At 44.4% G+C, this 19,870-nt stretch overlaps 1 protein-coding gene across 1 annotated transcript in view; it reads left to right on the top strand.

The window, feature by feature from the left end:
- Nucleotides 1–19,637, top strand: part of minar1 (membrane integral NOTCH2 associated receptor 1) — a 46,028-nt gene extending 26,391 nt beyond the window's left edge. The window contains exons 3-4 of the mRNA XM_069910362.1: nucleotides 11,865–12,092; nucleotides 16,539–19,637. Coding sequence (XP_069766463.1) covers nucleotides 11,865–12,092; nucleotides 16,539–16,736 — 426 coding nt within the window. The 3' untranslated portion in view covers nucleotides 16,737–19,637. The remainder of the gene's footprint in view (nucleotides 1–11,864; nucleotides 12,093–16,538) is intronic.
- The last annotated feature ends 233 nt before the right edge of the window (nucleotides 19,638–19,870 follow it).

Here is a 19,870-nt window from a genome sequence, read left to right as displayed (position 1 = left end):
AAGATCCCCGCTGCTGCCGGACGGCTCAGTACCTGATGTTGAGAATGGAGTCGCTGATGCTGAAGACCTGGACCCAGCTCCATTTGGCATCTTCCTGGCCAGAATCAAAAGTTTTTTTTAATTGTAATCACTTGCTTGCTTAGTTTATAGATTTGTTATTTGGTAATTAGGGTTTTGTAACAAAGTTTGGGTGGTTGCTGGGAAGCCCAGACACCATGCATATGGTACACAGTTTCCCTCGATAATGTTTATGGAAACTGTTCGGTCTATTGAATTATTTATTTTTGTACATGCCTGGGAGTTTATGAGAGATCAAGAATTTCATGAAGGGGTCGATGGTCTAAAATGTTTGGGGACCCCCCCTGCTCTACAGTAACCAAACCATACTGTTTGCAACCTGCCAAGACCCTCTTGAAAGAGGTCCTGTAGAAACATGACAGGTTGGTGACAGGTAACCTTGCCCACTTCAGTCTTCTCAGGAGGTGCAGTCACTTTTAATGTCCATCCACTACGGCCCCTAGAAAACTGGCTGAGGGTCCCTCTGGTGGATGTGCTCCCACGTTCGGTCGGGGAAAGAATTCAAGGAAACAAAATTAGTTGTGATTTGGAGAAGCGGAGATTTATTAAACGCTAATTACATCTGAGAAACTCGGGTGAGTTACCTAATGGAATTAATAGATAGGGTTAGCCTGCTTTTGGCATATGAGCTTCAATAAGACATCTGTGTCCGAGAAGTGAAGGGGGCTCTGTGAATACACAGAAGCAGAGGAGTGGTGAACTGCAGGGAAGTATTTCTGGAATTGCTGGTCTTCTCATCTAATATGGCTTGGTTGTTGGTGAAACTTGAGAGTTTGAAGATGATACAGTGGTGCTCCACAGAGGGAAGAAAACAAGAGCAGGTTGGAGGAGGTAAAATGACAGACTGATGGCAGATGAGATAAAGAGGGAAAAATAAAGTGGCGTAAGAACATTCCGGCTGATCCCACTGCCCTGCTGTTCCCCCATCGCTGCACAGAGCACCTTCGCTCTATCTGCATCAGTGACAGGGATCTCCCAATGGCCGACCACTTCAATTCTGTGCCCCAATCCCATGCTCACATATCTGTCCATGGCCTCATGACCAAGACCACCTGACAATTGGAGGACCAACACTTAATTTTTCAGCTGGATTCCATTAACATCAACCTCTGGTTTCTGCCAGCCGACTCTCCGATCTCCCTCCCTTCCCCGTCTCCTTTCCTCCAGCTCTCCACCCCTTCCCTCTCCCCCGTTTGCTGGCGTGCCCTCCCTCCCTTGTCCACCTGCCTTTGGGATGGTGCTCCTCCCCCTTCCCCTCACAACCCCACCATTCTGTTCGGGAGTCGCCCTACATTTTTTTTCATACCTCAAGCCTGAAAGGTTGGCTATGTATCTTCATCTTTGCTACATATACACTGAACAGCTGAGTTTCTCCAGCACTGTGTTCCCCTATAGTTCTGGGTGCTCTTCAATTACATCTGTGGATCCAACTTTCCTTAGAGAGACGTGGCCTCCATTCTTTGAGGTAGTTTCTAGAACACCCTAGATCATTTGAACTCGAAACTGAGGTCCTTTACCATTGACCCTCCTACCACTGAAAACAGTTTTGAATAACTCAACCAAATTTTTCCTTAACTACTTCATAAAGAAAAACAATCTCACTTCACCTGATCTCTGCATGTTAACCTGGCAACGTTAACCTGGTAAAGCTCCTCTGCTTCCAAAATCCTCCGAAAGTATCATGGCTAGAATTTCATAAAATGGGGCCAGTGGTTGAATAAAGAATTTAATGTCAGGTCACTTGTCTGGGTGCCACTGGTACCGTGTAACCCAATACTACCTGTCACATGGTCGGTGACTAAACGGGCTTCACTGGTGAGGAAGGTGGGCTAGACTCCCTGCAGGATGCCAAAAGGTGGATGAACCCTCTTGTAAACACGGGAAGTTGCGGAAAGGGCCTCCCTTGCATCAAAGCTTGTTCTGGCCGTTCACCGCCACAGAACTTCCCCCATTCGTCTTGGACCTCACCATGCTGCTGGATCCAGGAGGGGATGTCGAGAGGGTGGGTCTGCAACCCCCCTACTCCTCCAAATCCATTCACGCACATGCTGTTCCTTTCTGAGGAGTATGTTATCCTTTTATCAAAACCCCACAAATTGACTGGAAGGAACCATCATCATCCTCTGGGATGGAGAGCTAGAAGAAGAAAGAAAGAATCCCATAATGTATTGATTTTACTCCTGCGTGTCTCTCACTAAAATCACTGACTTAATTATCCCTTCTGATTTGTTAAAAGCTTATTTAGCTTTCAGCATCTTCAAAGTCTGGATGTGTTATCCCTCCCCACCCCAGACCCTCTGACCCTGTAAACATGTAAAATTGTTGTATTTAATATTCATTTTCTAACTGAATTCCCTCTTCCAACTTAAGACCATAATATGGAGGAGCAGATTTAGGCCATTTAGCCCTTTGAGTCTGTTCCACCATTCAGATCATGGCTTGATGCATTTTTCCTCTCAACCACATTCTCCTGCCTTCTGCCTTTAGTAATGGTAGTTAGAACAACACCAGCGACCGGGGATCAAATCCGGTGTTATCTGTAAGGAGTTTGTACATTCTCCCCGTGTCCGCATGGGTTTCCTTCGGGAGCTCCTGTTTCCTCCCACCCTTCAAAATATCCTGGGGTTCTAGGTTAATTGGGTATAATTGGGTGTCACGGGCTCGTGGGCCAGAATGGCCTGTTACCGTGCTCTATGTCTAAATTTTTTTTAAAAATCAGGAACCTGTCAACCTCTGCTTTAAATCTACCCAATGACTTAGCCTCCACAGCCATCTGTGGGAGCGAATTCCATGGCTGGAAAAGAATTCTCATCTCTGTTCTAAAGGCACATCCTTTCATTCTGAGTCTGTGCCCTTTGGTCCTAGATTCTCCCACTGCAGGGAACATCTCCACATTTGCTCTCAACGTGCATTACCTCTTCATGTGATATGATGCAGATGTGACAGCTGGCCAGCAGAACTCACAGAGGTTCTTCTCTCCAAATAATGTTTCGCATCAATGATAATTGCCATCAAAAATCAGCTTGGCTCAGTAATTTGGAGTTAGACTGAGGCATTTCAAAAAAGAGCATATCGTTCACTGACTGCCTTAGCTGAGCATGCAAAATATGCCACCGATTTGGTACGGTGCTCCTTGTACTGGGCACTGCAGGACAGGAGATACACACATCAGACCCACAAACCCATCCAGAGTTGGGAGAGAAAGACTGGACAAGAGACCTCTGCCTCTCACTCCATGGTCACATCTCTGATTAGTTGCTGCAATCTTGGAGACCCCTACTTGACATTCTTACTGGGAATGGAGAATGATGGATATGCACACTGGGAGGCCCATTCCTACTCCATGTGACCTCCCTCATCACCCAAATGCAGACCCATCCCTACACCATGTGAGCTCGTTCATACCTCCACCATGTGAACTCCCTCATCACGCAACAATGGACACATCCCTACACCACGTGTGGGTCCCTCATACCTCAACCATTCCTGTACCCATCCCTCACTTGTAGCTGCACCCCTGCGTGCAATGATGTCTCCTGAGCCATTCCGTTCGGTTACCCATCATTACCCAAACTCTCTCTTCAGCCTCGGGGATGGCTATTGATTGCCTGACTGTACAATAAAGTATAACTTTGCCACTTAGTTTATCATGGTTATCCATTTAAACTTAGAAGAATTATGCAAATTGTCTGTGATTATCAAATAATTATTTGTGCGAGATCTGCACTTGTTTTATGAATCTTTAGGATAGATTCACACGAAGGAAGGAGAAGCCAACCTTTAGGCTGATAGAATTAAGATGGAAATAGTCTTTATCTGTTCAACTTCAAACAGTAACTGGCTGTCTGTGGTTATGGGCGGGAGTTGCCTTTGGTTCAGAGTAGTTCAAGTGCATCTTTGCTAAGTTATAATTGAGAATCTCTGAAATCTGCTCATGTCGAATTGCCCATTATTATCTAATGTAATGGACTCTTGCTTAGTCTTTTCAAATGTCAGCACCCGCCTCTGTGGATATCATTATTATTGGACGTTCAAAGAATATTTCCTTGAATTAGTGGCAATTGACCAATTTGAGTCTTCCATTTCTATGGCCTATAATATTGCTTCACTCTTGTAAGAGCAGTGGGGTGAGATGTTTGACAAAGACATGCTGTCATAAAATCTGTGAGATTAATGGACTGCATGAAGGAGAATTCTGAGGAAGATACCCTGAACCTTAGCGGAGTGATTAGTCCCGTAATTCCTCTTTCTTTGTGACATAGACAGGCCATTCAGCCCATCAAGCCTTTGCCAACTCTGAGAACAATCCCATTAGGGTTGTCCATTCCACATTGTTCGTCCACAAATGTCGTCTGCTTTTCTATGAGCACATTGACCTGTAACCAATCCGCAGTCAAGCTGCCTGTGAGGGAGAAGTGAGCAAGGATTTTTCCCAAACCTTAGCCTGGTCCGTGGTGGTAATTTGGCTGTAGTGGTCAATCTTTCATTGGCTGTTTTTACTGGAGGGGATAGAACTTTGGATAAGTGGACTCTCCTCATTCATGTTCATCTTTCATCTCCAAACAGAATCCAGCCACATAGAAACACCTAGATTCAGAACTTAGACTCAAAGATACAGCTTTAAGAATGAAAAGTAAATAAACTCAACCAAATGGAAATGCTGAAAATCTGGAGAACGAAAGGAGAAAATGTTGCAAATGCACAGAACTCTCACTCTGTGGTCTTTAAACTAAATCTCTCTCCAAAGACGCTGCCCTGACAACTGACAGTTTCCAGTGTTTCTTACCTTTGTCTCAAATATTCACATCCTGAAGGCTAGAATAGGACCGGCCTTTATTGTTGTTCAACCAATTGCTGCAGTTGCTGGGGTCAAGTACGATGCACAAAGGTGCTATGGAAATTCAGCAGTATCTGAGCCCATCATCAAGAATAGGACTGGACTTTATTGCTAGCTTGGTGTGAGGGAACAGAGCTCCTCATACATTCCTGGTGGGATGACTTAATGGCAGAGACTCAAAAGGGCCAGATAGCCTTCTTCCATGACACATGAGATAACATATGCTTATCACCACATATACTGGCTGTATTAAAACTAGTGTTCCCCAAACTAACCACTGCCACACCATACCAGACCACTGTTCTTGACATCCAAGCTTCAGAACACTGATATATGCATCAGCTGTTCATTATATCATCCATCATGTTGACAAGAAATCCAAGCCACTAGTGACAATCTGCAGTCTGGATTGGTGCCAGTTTTAAACTGGGAAGCCTTCAGAGGCTGGGGTTGTAGTGCAATAGACAAAAGTGCTGGAGAAACTCAACAGGTCTCGTACCATCTGCAGGAAGTAAAAGATAACCAATGTTTCAAACCCTCAGCATTTCTTCAAGGTATAAGCAAAAAAGCAGACAGGCACCTGAATTAAAAGGTGAGGGGAAAGAGAGGGTGGAGAGGAGAGGAGGAAGGAAGGGGCAAGGGGTGGGGTGCACGTTAACAGGACACAGGATAGCACAATGTTTGAATCAATCTGATAACAAGCAAAGCACATCTGGAAACATAACATAACATAACAATTACAGCACGGAAACAGGCCATTAGGCCCTTCTAGTCCACACCGAACCAAACACCCCTCTCTAGTCCCACCTCCCTGCACAATGCCCATAACCCTCCATCTTCTTCTCATCCATATACCTGTCCAACCTTTTCTTAAATAATACAATTGACTCCGCCGCCACTATTTCTCCCGGAAGCTCATTCCACACGGCTACCACTCTCTGAGTAAAGAAGTTCCCCCTCATGTTACCTCTAAACCTCTGCCCCTTAATTCTTAACTCATGTCCTCTTGTTTTAATCTTTCCTCCTCTTAGCGGAAATAGTCTATCCACATCCACTCTGTCTATCCCTTTCATAATCTTAAATACTTCTATCAAATCCCCTCTCAACCTTCTACGCTTCAAAGAATAAAGACCTAATCTGTCCAATCTCTCCCTATACTCTAGATGCTTAAACCCAGGTAACATTCTGGTAAACCTTCTCTGCACTCTCTCCACTCTGTTTATATCCTTCCTATAATTAGGCAACCAGAACTGCACACAGAACTCCAAATTAGGCCGCACCAACGTCTTATACAATCTCAACATCACCTCCCAACTCCTATATTCCATGCAATGATTGATAAAGGTCAGCATACTAAAAGCCTTCTTCACCACCCTATTCACGTGAGTTTCTACCTTCAGGGAATGATGTACCGTTACTCCTAAATCTTTCTGCTCTTCTGTATTCATCAATGCTCTCCCATTTACCACGTATGTCCTGTTCTGATTCTTCTTACCAAAATGAAGCACCTCACACTTATCAGCATTAAATTCCATCTGCCATTTTTCAGCCCACTTTTCTAAGCAGCCCAAATCCCTCTGCAATCCTTGAAAACCTTCTTCATTATCCACTATTCCACCTATCTTAGTATCGTCTGCATATTTACTAATCCAATTCACCACCCCATCATCTAGATCATTAATGTATATAACGAACAACAATGGGCCCAATACAGATCCTTGAGGCACACCACTGGTCACCGGCCTCCAACCTGACAGACAATTATCCACTACCACTCTCTGGCCTCTCCCTTTCAGCAATGTTCAATCCATTTGACTATCTCAAAATTTATACCTAAAGACTGCACCTTCCTAACTAACCTTCCATGTGGTACCTTATCGAAGGCCTTACTGAAGTCCATATAGACAACATCCACTGCGCTACCCTCATCCACATTCCTAGTCACCTCTTCAAAAAATTCAATCAGATTGGTCAAACATGACCTTCCTCCCACAAATCCATGTTGAGTGCTCTTGATCAGACCCTGTCTATCCAGATGTTTATAAGTACTATCTCTAAGAATTTTCTCCATTAATTTACCTACCACAGACACAAACTTACAGGCCGATAGTTGCCAGGCTTCCTCCTTGAACCCTTTTAAAATAACGGAACCACATGCGCAATGCGCCAATCCTCCGGCACTATCCCCATATCTAATGACATTTGGAAAATTACTGCCAGAGCCTCTGCTATTTCCTCCTTCACTTCTCTCAATGTCCTGGGGAAGATCCCGTCTGGTCCCGGAGACTTATCCACCTTTATATTCTTCAAAAGTCCTAAAACTACATCTTTTGTAATCTCTATATTCCCCATATTTACCCAATTTGCTTTTTTTTATCTCACATCTCCCAATATCCTTCTCCTTAGTGAATACCGAAGAAAAGAAACTGTTCAATATCTCCCCCATTTCTCTAGGCTCCACACACAGTTTTCCGCTCTGATTTTCTAAGGGACCAATTTTGTCTTTAGCTTTCCTTTTACCATTAACATATTTGTAGAACTCTTTTGGATTAGTTTTCATCCTGCTTGCCATAGTTTCCTCGTACCTTCTTTTAGCTTTCCTAATTCCTCTCTTAAGATTCCTCTTACATTAAATGTATCTTTCAAACATCTCCTTAACTCCATGCTTCTTATATCTAATGTACGCCTCCCTTTTTCTTCGAACCAAGTTTCCAATATTCCTTGTAAACCACGGCTCTCAAACCTTTTGCCCCTCCTTTTAACCTAACAGGAACATAAAGCTTTTGCACTCTCAAAATCTGATCTTTAAAAGACTTCCATCTCTCTACTACATCCTGCCCATAAAACAAATTGTCCCAATGCACACCCTGCAAGTCCTTTCGCATCTCCTCAAATCTAGCTTTTCCCCAATCAAAAACCTCAACCCTTGGCCCTGATTTCTCTCTTTCCATAATGACATTGAAGCTGATGGCATTATGATCACTGGACCCAAAGTGCTCGCCAACACTAACCTCCGTCACTTGACCCATCCCATTTGCCAACAGTAGATCTAACACTGCTCCTTCTCTGGTTGGCACCTCTACATATTGTTGTAAAAAACTATCTTGCACACATTTCACAAACTCTAACCCATCCAGTCCTTTCACAGAATGTGTTTCCCAATCTATATGTGGAAAATTAAAATCTCCCATAATTACAAACCTGTGCTTATCACAAATATCTACTATCTCTCTACAGATTTGCTCCTCTAGGTATCGGTCCCCTCCGGGTGGTCTATAATACACCCCTACAAGTGTAACCTCTCCTTTCCTACTCCTCAGTTCCACCCAAATAGCCTCCGTGGATGTGCCCTCTAATCTATCCTTCCTAGGCACCGCTGTAATATTTTCCCTGACAAGCAATGCAACCCCTCCTCCTCTTGCCCCTCCGACTCTATCACACCTAAAACAACGAAACCCAGTCACATCCCTCCTGCAACCATGTCTCACTAATCGCTACCACATCATACTTCCAAGTATCAATCCACACCTTCAGCTCATCCACCTTTTTTACAATACTCCTGGCATTAAAATATATGAATTTCAGAGATTTCCCAATTTTTAATCCCTGTTTTCCCTCATCTTTAATAACAACATTATTTACTTTTCCTGCCAATTGCCCTTCATCTTCTTCCAGAGCATTTCCCTTCTCTATCACCTACCCATCCATATTCAAATACTTGCTACAAACTTTTTTGTTTGCATTCTAACCTTCTCCTTACTGCTCTGTACTATTTTGTTCCCTCCCATGAACGGATGTCTAACATCTTCACCAATGGAAAAGGTATTTACTTTGAAGTGTGTAGGCCAGCAACGAGGCAGAAACAGCAAATGCAGATCCAACTCAGAATGGTGTGGGGCCTGCAGGCGATGTTCTCCTTCAGCCATTGCTGTGTCCGTCTTGGTGGAGGGGACCATGGGTGTGGGAGTGCTGCTGGTGTTTTGCGGATGGTACGCCATGCAGCCGCTGCGCACAGGCGATGTTGGGGGGGGGGGGGGGATGTGGTTGATGGGATGCCAGTCCAACAGGCTCCTTTGGCCTTGGGGCAAGCAGGAATGTCTGATGATGCTGTAAAACTGGAGCAACTCAGCACAGCAGGCAGCATCTGCTGAAGGTAATAAGACAGTCAACGTTTCGTGGTGAAGGGTTTCAGCCCAAAATGTTGACCAGGTGTTAGATTCCACAAATTGCTGTCTGATCCATGGGGTTCCTCCAACCTTTTGTGTGTTGCTTTGATCTGGAGTTTCTTGAGTGCTGGACTGCATTCATCCAGGCCCACAGAAACTCAGAATCACAATTGATTGTCATGAATGTGTTTTTTTTTTAACAGCAGCGTTGCAAATATTGCTATAAATTACATTTCAAACTAAATAAATGGTGTAAGAAAATAGGAGACACTGAGGTGGTGTCTGTGGTTCATTGTCCATTCTGGAATTTGATGGCAGAGGGGGAAGAAGCTGCCCTTGTACCATTGGGTGGTCATCTTCAGCCTCCTGTGCATCCTTCCTGATGGTAGCAGAGTGAAGAGGCATGGCCTGGGTGGTGGGGATCCTTGAGGATAGAGGCTGCTTTCTTAAGACACTGCCTCTTGTAGATGTCCTCGATGGAGTGGACTGGTGCATGTGATGTTACAGTCCGAGTTCACATCTCTCTGAAGCCTTTTCCTGTCCTGTGCATTGGTATCTCTGTACCAAACAGTGATGCAACCAGTCAGAATGCTCTCCATGGTACAGCTGCAGAAATTTGGTGACATACCAAATTGCCTCAAACTTCTCTCAAAGTAAAGCCACTGGTGAGCCTTCTTCGCAATTGCATCGACATGGAGACCCCAGGACAGATCCTCATAGATGTTGGCACCCAGGAATTTGACCCCTCAATGAGGACTGGATCATATTCTCTGATTTCCTCCTGCAATCCATGATCATTCCAAATGGAAGACACTCTTCCTTCGCACTCCTGCCTTGTAGATTTTGAAAACACTTTAAGGTGTAGGAGGTGAATTATTTGCTGGAAGTTATCTAGCATCTATTGTTGTAGCCACGGTATGTTTGTGGCCAGTCGAGCTGAGTCTCTGGTCACTGTGACCCCCCCCCCCCCTCGTAGCCAATAAAGGTGGGGGAAACTTGGCAACAGTGATGCCATTGAATGGTAAGGGTTGGTTGTTAGACTCTCTGTTGGAGATAGTCTTTCCTTTAAACTTCCAAGGAAAATAGTGTGCCAATGTAGGTTCGTCCACAATATCTAGAGTGTCACATGGCAGTCCTTCATGTCCTGAATTTGCTCACTCAATATGAGCAGTAAATATCATAACTGGACATCATAAGTGCAATTTATTTTCTTTTTTTTTTGGATATTTCATTTTTGATTTTCCCAAGACTCACACAAATCCAAAATAATAATACAATCTTTCTCAACAATGATTTATTACATTGAGTCCATTCCCCGCCCCCGCCCAACCCTCTCCCTTCCCTCCCAGACCCTAATATAACAAGGAAAAGATTATGTATATTAAATAAACATAAAGAGCCAAAAGGCCTATAGACCCTTAAATGAATAAAATATAAACCCAGAATAACATAAAGTAAAATGAAAAAGATCTGAAACAAGAGCAAGTTGTCTGCACCATAGCCCATTTCATTGATATCAATCATTCCACTATTAGTAGGGATCTATTTGGAAGGGGTGTAACCATATCTGTGTCCCTTATGTTGCGGATAAGGCTTCCATACCCTAATGAATGTGTCCTTAAATTGTATGTGATTTTCTCCAGAGGAATAAAACTCTGCATTTCCGTATTCCATCGTGTAATGTTTAGTTGGGAGTCGGACTTCCACATGACCGCTATACGATTCCTGGCTAACACCAAGGCGACCTTCACAAACTGAATTTGGTACTTGGACAGTTTACAACACACGTCCATAATGTTTCCCAAAAGGTACAATTCTGGATCCTGTGGAAAATCTACCTTGGTAATTTTTTTCAGCATGTCCCCCAGGTCCTCCCAGAAGGATCTCACCTTTGTACACAGCCAGGTGGAGTGGATGAAGGTTTCAACCTCCACACCACATCTGAGGCACATTCCGAGATTTCTGCTTTAGATTTATATAGTTTTTGTGGAACTCGATTTATTTTCTAACCTCAACAGACTGAATGATTAGGGTTGAATGGAGTTAGTCCAGATTGAATTTTGCAGTTCCGTAGACCAATACATCTTTTCAAGACTTTTCAGTAATAGCATCACATCATTGACCCTTCAGCCAGAGAAACCGCGATAAGTTCAAATCTTCTGGGGATTCACGAGACTGCAGACGCTGGAATGTGGAGCAAAAAGTAATCCGCTGCAGGAGCTCAGCAGGGCGGACAGCATAAGTGGGAGAAAAGAATTGTCAGCATTTATGGCCCATAGAATACTACAACCAGGCCATTCAGCCCTGTGCTTCTAGTCAAAACTGATGATAAAGGGTTGTAGCCCATAACATTGACCTCCCTGTTGAGTTCCTCCAGCAGATTACTTTTTGCCCTATTTCATATCTTCTGTTGGACTACTACCTGGTTGTCATGAAGTAAATTTTTACATTTATTTAGACATACGGCATGATAACAGGTCCTTTTACACCCAATTGACCTACAACCCTCCCCCCACCCCCCACCACCCGGTACGCTTTGAACGGTGGGAGGAAACCAGAGCCCCTGGAGGAAACTCACGCAGACACGGGGAGAACGTACAAGCTCCTTACAGACAGGGCAGGATTCAAACCCCGGTCACTGGTGCTGTAGCAGCGTTGCACAAACCGTGGCACCCTTGCTTCTGGGTTCCACCACGTTCCACTGACGCCAAATCTTTTTTTTTATTTGCATCACTGCAGATTCTAATGAGATGGCATTTTCAATCCTTGAATTTCTCCTCCAGGCAGATCGCCGCTGCATCATTGCACAATCACAACGGCCATCAAAACTCGGGAAAGATTCTCTTTTAATTGAACAAGTCTTCAGCCCACATGTGTACCCCAATTCTATGAAATCCCACATGAAGACCAACCCACTGTACACGGATCTCCGTCTGACTGAGGTCCTGGAGCAAAAGCAGCCTCAGCCATCTTGGGCCATTGAGGAGTACACCCGGAACATCAGTGAAAAGGTAAAGTTATCATCTCTGGAAATCCAGGTGAGGTCCAGCATTAGTATCTGTCACTGTCAGAACCAGAATCAGAACTATTTGTCATGAGCATGTCACGAAATTTGTTGTTTTGTGGCAGGATCACAGTGCAAACATTTCTTTATATAAACCACCTTACAAATTAAATATCAAAGAAATAGTGAAAGAAAAAGTCAAAGTGAAGCAGTGTCTTGTTCATTGATCATTCAGGAATCTGATGGCAGCAGGGAAGAAGCTGTCCTTGTGCCGCTGAGTGTTCGTCTTCACTCTCCTGCATCTTTTTCCTGATGGCACCAGAGTGAAGAGGGCATGGCCTGGGTGGTGGGGGTCTTTGAGGATAGAGGCTGCTTTCTTAAGACACCTTCTCTTGTAGATGCCCTCGAAGGAGTGAAGTCTGATGTCCGTGGTGTCTCTGGCTGAGTTAACGAACCTCTAAGGAGTTTTTTTCCTGTCCTGAGAGTTGGCGCCTCCATACTGGACAGTGATGCAACCAGCCAGAATGCTCTCCACAATACACCTGTAGAAGTTTTCGAGAGTCTTCAGTGACGTACCGAATCTCCTCAAACTCCTCACAGTGTATAGCTTTTAAAATTTTGTCGAGTCAGGCTCAGAGAGGTAGGTAGATTCAGAGGACTGGATTGAAAGAGGTCGATCAGCTGCAGGAACATCAGCCCTGGATGTGGTGGTTGAGTTTGTTCACCCTCTCATAATTAATAATCTGTGTCTCCGAACAAAGCTATCAAATTTTGCCCTGAAACTTATGTTGACTTCTAGCCACAATAACCTTTAGGTACTTCATGAGACCAGACTGAATAGCAAACCGTCAATGTACTGCAGAGTTTTACATATTTACAGATTTCAGATTTATTGTCAGAATATATATATATATATATATATGACATCAAATTCAATTCTGAGATTCTTTTTCCTGCGGGTGTGGCAAAGTTAACACTTATTGGCAGGGCAAAAATATAGCTGAGTCAATGTTGTTACGAGCCCAGAGGACCCCAAAACCTAGCAGTAATCGATATTCACCACAACAAATACTTACTTAAACAGAAGTTGCTTTTAATTATCTTTAAACATGAATATAGAATCAAACTTTAACTTATCTCTATTGACTTACTTAACCTAACTTAACCCCCTTCTAATTCTAACTGCACGTGTACGTAATGTGTGTGTAAATTCAGAAAAGTTCTTTGGTTCTCAGTCCAATCTCGCTTCTCATTCCTCCAAGTTCACTGGTTGCAGGCAATTCTTATACTGTGCACAGAATTTAACATATATAAAATTCACCAGTTTTGGTGCTTGAAAGGTAAATGGTTACCGCTCTGGAAGGTTCTTGTCAGTTTTCAGAGAGAGATTTGTTGTCCCTTTTTAATCAGTCACTTCAGTGTCTTACTGATGGAACTTACCCCTTCAGGGTTCTCTAGATGATGACCTCTTTCTTTCAGGTCACTACAGAGTTCCTTTCTTTTTCACTTATTCCAAGTGAAACATTAGACAGACAGTTCTCTCTTCTTGTATGAACCACAAGGGCTTTGACCAGGCTGAATTAGAACTCACAACCTGTCTTCCAAATGGGGTTTTCCAAAAGCTTGCCAGCTTGTCCTGTTCCAGTCCCAGCTGCTGTCTGTAACACTGTGCAAGTGATCTCTCTCTCTCTCTCTCTCTCTCTCTGTGAGAGAAAAGCCTATTTAACTCAGAACAGCAAGTTCTCTCCCAGACAATAGTGGCTCCAACATGCTCTTTCATCTGTTGCCTTTTGCAAATGACAATCCATTAGTGAAGTTTCTTGAGCGCCCTTGCAAAAGCTCTGGAGCCGATACTTCTACCATGGGGCAGAGCTCCAGTATTTTAAATAAGATCTGTTTTGAAGTGTTTGCATGTAACCTACTCTTGCATTTTAAACTCAAACCACTGTCTGGGTATTGGGGTGGGGGGGGGGGGGGGTGGAAATTCTTCCTGCAGCCCTTCTAAACCTCTCACTCCTCCCCTTAAACCTGCACCATCTGATTAGAGCAGTGGTTCTCAACCCCACTCGCATACCACTTTAAATAATCCCCATGGCGTAGGTGCTCTGTGATGAGTAACGGAAGGAAAAGGTCAATGTTTTGGGTTAGGAACCTTCATCAGGGCAGCACGAGTATAAAGGAGTGGGAGGCGGATGTGGGGTGGGTGGGGAGAGGCAGGAGGTGGATCCAGATGAGATGGGCTTTTTTGCTTTGATTGTTACCTCCTCTCCTCTCTCCTCATCATTATAAGTTCCTGCTGGCCATTGCAAAAGTTGCCTTCATTGCGTGGATAAGCAGCGAGTTAAAGCTGGCCTCTCCCCACCCTCCCTCATCAAGACCCAGCCAGTGGGGTGGGAGGGGGGGGAGACGGGATGTGGAGTGGGTGGGGAGAGGTAGGAGATAGCAAGTGATAGGTGAGTCCAGATGAGATGGTGTTGTGTGGAGCCGACAAGGGGACTGCAGAGGGTGGGATCTGATGAGAATTGATGAGTGAGACCAGGTAAGGTGGGGGGACCCAGTAGGAGGCATGTGTGGGTGTTGGAACCAGCTGGGGAGGGGAAAGAAACTGGGTAACAAGGCTCGGTGGGGGGTGGGGAGGGTTGGAGAATTGTTCAGAAGAAGATGGTGTGAGAAAGGACCTGGGTGAGTTAGATGGAGAGACAGAAGGGGTGCGGGATACTTGAAACTGTAGGATTATAAACTTGCCCTATAGTTTGCATTTAGGTCAGCCAGGTGCTATTACAATGTATAAGAAAAAATTGGACTGGATGGCTTTAGAGGGATATGGGCCAAACCCAGGCATGTGGATGTGGGTGGGTCGGAATGAGAAAGTTGGGCTGAAGGGCCTGTTTCTACGCTGCATGACTCTCTGACAATCCCTGCCTCCAGAAGGTGACACTGCTGATTTGGAGGGGTGCATTTACTTTTCCATTCCTCAGGCCCCTATCTTCCTTCCCTGTGACCAACCTTGCCTGGTCTAATCACTCAACTTTATCTCCTTGACAAAGATATCACATAGGATTCAGAGAACTTGTATTTTCAGCTGAATAGATCATCCAAAAAAGAAAGTAGTACAAAGCAATGCATTCTGGGCAGAAATGCCTGAATCAAATCATAGAGCCTTACTGAATGAGGGAGGCCGTTTGGTACATTCTTTCTGACCTTGACCTTCAATGCATTCCCTCTCTCCCAGCGTCTACTTCATGGCTGCAATGTTGCATTCAAGCCCAGCTCCTCTCAGATGATTCGGTGAAATTTGGTTCCACCGCGTTTTGGATGAAATCATTCATCTCCATTTGCCATCTTCTTTCCACGTGTGAATGAGGTGGTTTCATTGAGATGAGCAAGATCCTCGGGCTGAGGTGCAGTTTCCAAATTCTTCAAGAATGATAAGAGCAGTAAGCGTCATCAGAACTGGCCTCGGACCAGAAACATTAACTCTTTTTCCTCTCTCCACAGATGCTCCCCTGATCTACTGAGAAGCCCCAACATTTTCTGTGTTACTTAAGTTTATGGAATTTGCAGCAGTTGTCCGGGGTCTCAGTGAGGCCACAACTGGAGGGTTGCAAACAGCTGTTGTCCCCCTGTCAGAGAGTCATAGATGGAATGCAGCAAAAATTCACTGGATTGGCTCCAGTGATGATGGGTCGACCATATGAGGCGAGGATGAGGAACATAAGACAGTATCCTCCACAGTCTGGAAGAATAAAACATGATCTATCTGGATCCTCTAAAATTCTTCCTGGGTTTGATGAGAATGTTATCCCTGGCTCTAGCATCAAGGACCAGGGGTCACTGGCTCAGAACTAGCTGTGGGTCATTTAATGTGGGAGAATGTTTCTCCACTCATTGGGGCGGGGGGGGGGGGGGGGTTGTGGGTGGTGAACCTTTGGAATCTCCGCTCCGATGATGGTCACTGACTTAATTCGAACCCGAGATCGGTGGATGGCTGGACGTGAAGGGATGTAGGGATAGTGCTGGCCCCAAGGAGGCAGATCAGCCCCAACAGGAAGGCCCAAATACCCTATTTTCCTTACACTTTACAGTATGTTCTGCCCTCAGCAACATTTTGCTTTCAGAGATTTCTTTAGGCTATGGGTTGCGAATCCTTGGAACTGTGCACCCCAGAGGCTGACGACCTCAGTCAAGGTAGGGATTGATTTGCGTCGGTCAACGGAGTGACAGAAATGACAAACGAGAGGGTGGTGTGAGTGGGGAGTGAGCAAGATCTGACTGAGTGGTCTATCTCTACCCCCTACTTTCTTGTTCTGAAGTTATTGACTCACTGTTAACCCACGAGGATTTACTTTCATTTGGATTTAGTGGCATCGAGCCGCTATCGTTTTAGGTAACCCCCTCTGCTTCGTGTGATCTGCCTAAGATGACATTAAGAGGACTTTCTTTCTCCTTACAGAATCAAGAATCTTTGAATCCTAATAACTTAGAATACTGGATGGAGGATATCTACACCCCAGGATACGATTCCTTGCTGAAACGGAAAGAGGCAGAATTCAGAAGGGCAAAACTTTGTAAGATTGCCGCCTTAATTGTAGCAGCTGTGTGTACTGTGGTTCTGGTCATCGTGGTTCCAATTTGCACAATGAAGTCCTAATGCTATCATACACGCAGCAAAGAGTCTGGATAAACGTCTAAAGTCTCAGATCAGTATGTGCATTTGAGACCGATATTTATCACTGTTTTAACCTTTCGTGCGCTCAATCCATGGGTTTACACGTATCAGACCCTAAGGTTTTTATCTTCACCAGTGAGCAACCAGTTAAAATATTTGCCTAATCTCCCGCTGTGCAGTGTTTCACTTTGACTATTGAAAACATACAGATAACTCCATCATAAAAGCACTGTGTGGGAAGGAGTTAAATAGTCTGCAGACTGACTGTCTGCACGTTTATGGAACGTTAACTGGAACGTTCTGAGATTTAAAAAAAAACTGATTACTGGCAAGGTAGCACACCGACAATGGCCACAGAGAGCAGTGTTGGATATTAGCTGTATTTTGGCCCCAGAATTTAAAGCAATGATGGCTTCTGGAACTGTTAGGAATTGACACAGGGGTTCTATGTTTTATCTTTTACTGGGGAGGGTTTCTTCTGTTAATGAAGGAGCTTCACCTGTCTGCTGGGTCCAGCCCCATCGAGCCTCGGTGTGGACTGACTACTGTCCTCCACAGGCTGACCTTGAGGGGATGCTCAGCAACTTGTTCATCACCGTAAGGGGTTTTATTTGGTTCCACGACTCTGCATCCACCGGGGACATAACCGGTTTAAGGCCAAAGGGAGATGGGCTCCGTGTAGCCATTCAGTGAATTCAACGGACCTGTCGCAGAGAGAGAAATGAACCAAGCAATAAAACAATTGTGTTCCCTCTTCCCCATTCCCTAAATTCCTAGAACCATAGAACAACACATCACAAAAATAGGCCCTCCACCCCATCTAGTCCATGCCGAACTACTTTTCCGCCTTGTTTCATTGACCTGTGCCTGGACCATAGCCCTCCATTCCCCTCCCAATGGGCAAAAGTTGCAAACTGGTTGAATTGTTTGCTGACCGTGCCCGTAATTCAGACATACTGACACCCATGGTTTGAACTTGCTGAGGTGGACATCAGCAGGACTCTTGCACTGTTCAGGCACCTGAGAGAACTGTAAGCGTACACTGGTCACTGGCTGGCTGAAACCCACATCTGAGATCTAATGGCGCCAAGGTCTGTCCCTGATACCAATGACACTTAAGAGTAAAATGTAAGCAGCAAAGAACGAAAACCAATAAATTCAATCATATTAGATTTTTAAAAATGAATAGAGAAATAGGCTAAATTAAATGAATTAAGAAGGAAAGAAAGGGAAAGCATAATATATAAAACACAGTTTTAAAATATGTTGGCAGGGTCGCACAGTTAGAGTAGCAGTTAGTGCAACATCTTTACAGCACCAGGGATCAGGAACAGGGTTCGAATCCCGCGCTATCTGTAAGGAGTTTGTATATTTCTCCCCGTGTCTGTGTGGGTTTTCCCTGGGGGCTCCAGTTTCCTCCCCCACCCTTCAAAATGTACTAAGTTTTAGATTAATTGGGTGTAATTGAGCAGCACAGGCTTGTGGGCCGAAAGCGCCTATTAACGTGCTTGTTTTACCGCCTGCTCACGAGGTTCAAATACAGTCAGCCACGCAAGATGACCACCAATCACATCCTGCGAGACCCCAGGAGAAACCATGCCCCCCCCCCGTCCCAGAGCTCCCTTTTGCTGTCAAAATGTCAAGGCTCTGTAATAGTTTTTAAACATGTCTGGAATTAAGGGGCACTTAAAAAGCATTACAATTGCCATAAGTGAATTTGTTAAAATAGAGAATTCAATATAGAATAAAAATAAAATATCTTAAGAACCATCAAATGGCCTAAACAAAACGTATTTCAAAATTAAATAACAACTCACCTTCTTCCTGGTCTTCCTGTTGGGGATTTGAGTTAAGGGGAGAATCCACTCCTTGCCCTGATTTGGAAACCATTGATGATCTCAGCAAGTTCAGCCTCTTGGCTGCAGTCTGGTCCAAGGTGAGAACAGCATAGTGACACAGCTGGTCCCTCACCAGTTCAATCCTGACCTCTGGTGACTGTGTGGAGTTTGCACATTCTACCTGTTATTCTATGGGTTCCCCTCCCTGCATCCCAAAGACATGCAGCTTGTTGGTTTAATTGTCCACTGCAAATTGTCGCTAGTCAATAAGTGAGTGGCAATTGAAGCAAAGGTTCAAGGGTCAGTAGGCCGAAGGGCTTATTTCCATGCTGTATGTAACTCTCTAAGACGATGATTCCATTTCCTTGGATGTGGGTGGGGGGGCGCAGAGAAAGAGGAGAACTCGGTGAGGCAGTTGTCTTCAAACACATCCACTCCTCCAGCCATTGGAATTAATGGCAGAATGAATATCCCTTGCTTGTGTTAGAGGAGTTTCCCAAATTTGTACTGATAGATTGAGTCAGCACCCATCAATTAGAGAGAATTAGAATTTCCAGACCCTGCGGTGAGAAGTTTGATGCATAAAAACAAGTGTGGAAATATTGAACCCAAGGAGCAGAAACAGGTCCAGTTGGTTAGCCTTGCAGGGTCCTGGTGGGTTTCATTGATACTAGGTAGGTTGACCAATGCTGGGAGTTACTCTTGACCAAATCAGCCTATGACAGAACTGACAAGAGTAACCCTGAGATCTGAGGATCTGAGTTCCATCTTTTGAGATCACCTGGACACCCCACCTTAAGCGGGTGTCAGCTCTGAGTCCTATCAGGTTTAAGGCTGGACCAGCAAGAAGTGGAGAAGGTGACTTGATGTCATCCGCAAGGGGTGTGTGAAGTAGCCCCTATAACTTGGAATAAATGAATACGTCATCATTATTGATCATTAGTTGTGAACTAGAAAGTGTGTTTTCAGTCCTGCAATTCCACATGTGAAAACTGTGATCTATTACAATTGAATTGAATAATTTTGCATATAATCATAAAATAAACAGAACTGAATGTAATCCCACTTTGAACAGAGAGTGTATGAATGTTTTCAAAATTATGCCCACTGCTTCTCTGACATGGAACGTCATCGTGTAGACATCAGGATAATAGGTGACAGGTTAATAATGGAAGCAAATTAGTCTGTCAGGCAAACGTGAATGAAATTCTATCACTTGCCATATCACTTTTCTCCACAAGAAAACCCAATGGAAGCTACACTGAAATATTAAAATGA

The sequence above is a fragment of the Narcine bancroftii genome, chromosome 14 (assembly GCF_036971445.1).
Source record: "Narcine bancroftii isolate sNarBan1 chromosome 14, sNarBan1.hap1, whole genome shotgun sequence".
Taxonomy (NCBI): domain Eukaryota; kingdom Metazoa; phylum Chordata; class Chondrichthyes; order Torpediniformes; family Narcinidae; genus Narcine; species Narcine bancroftii.
This window is presented reverse-complemented; position numbering and strand designations above follow the sequence as displayed.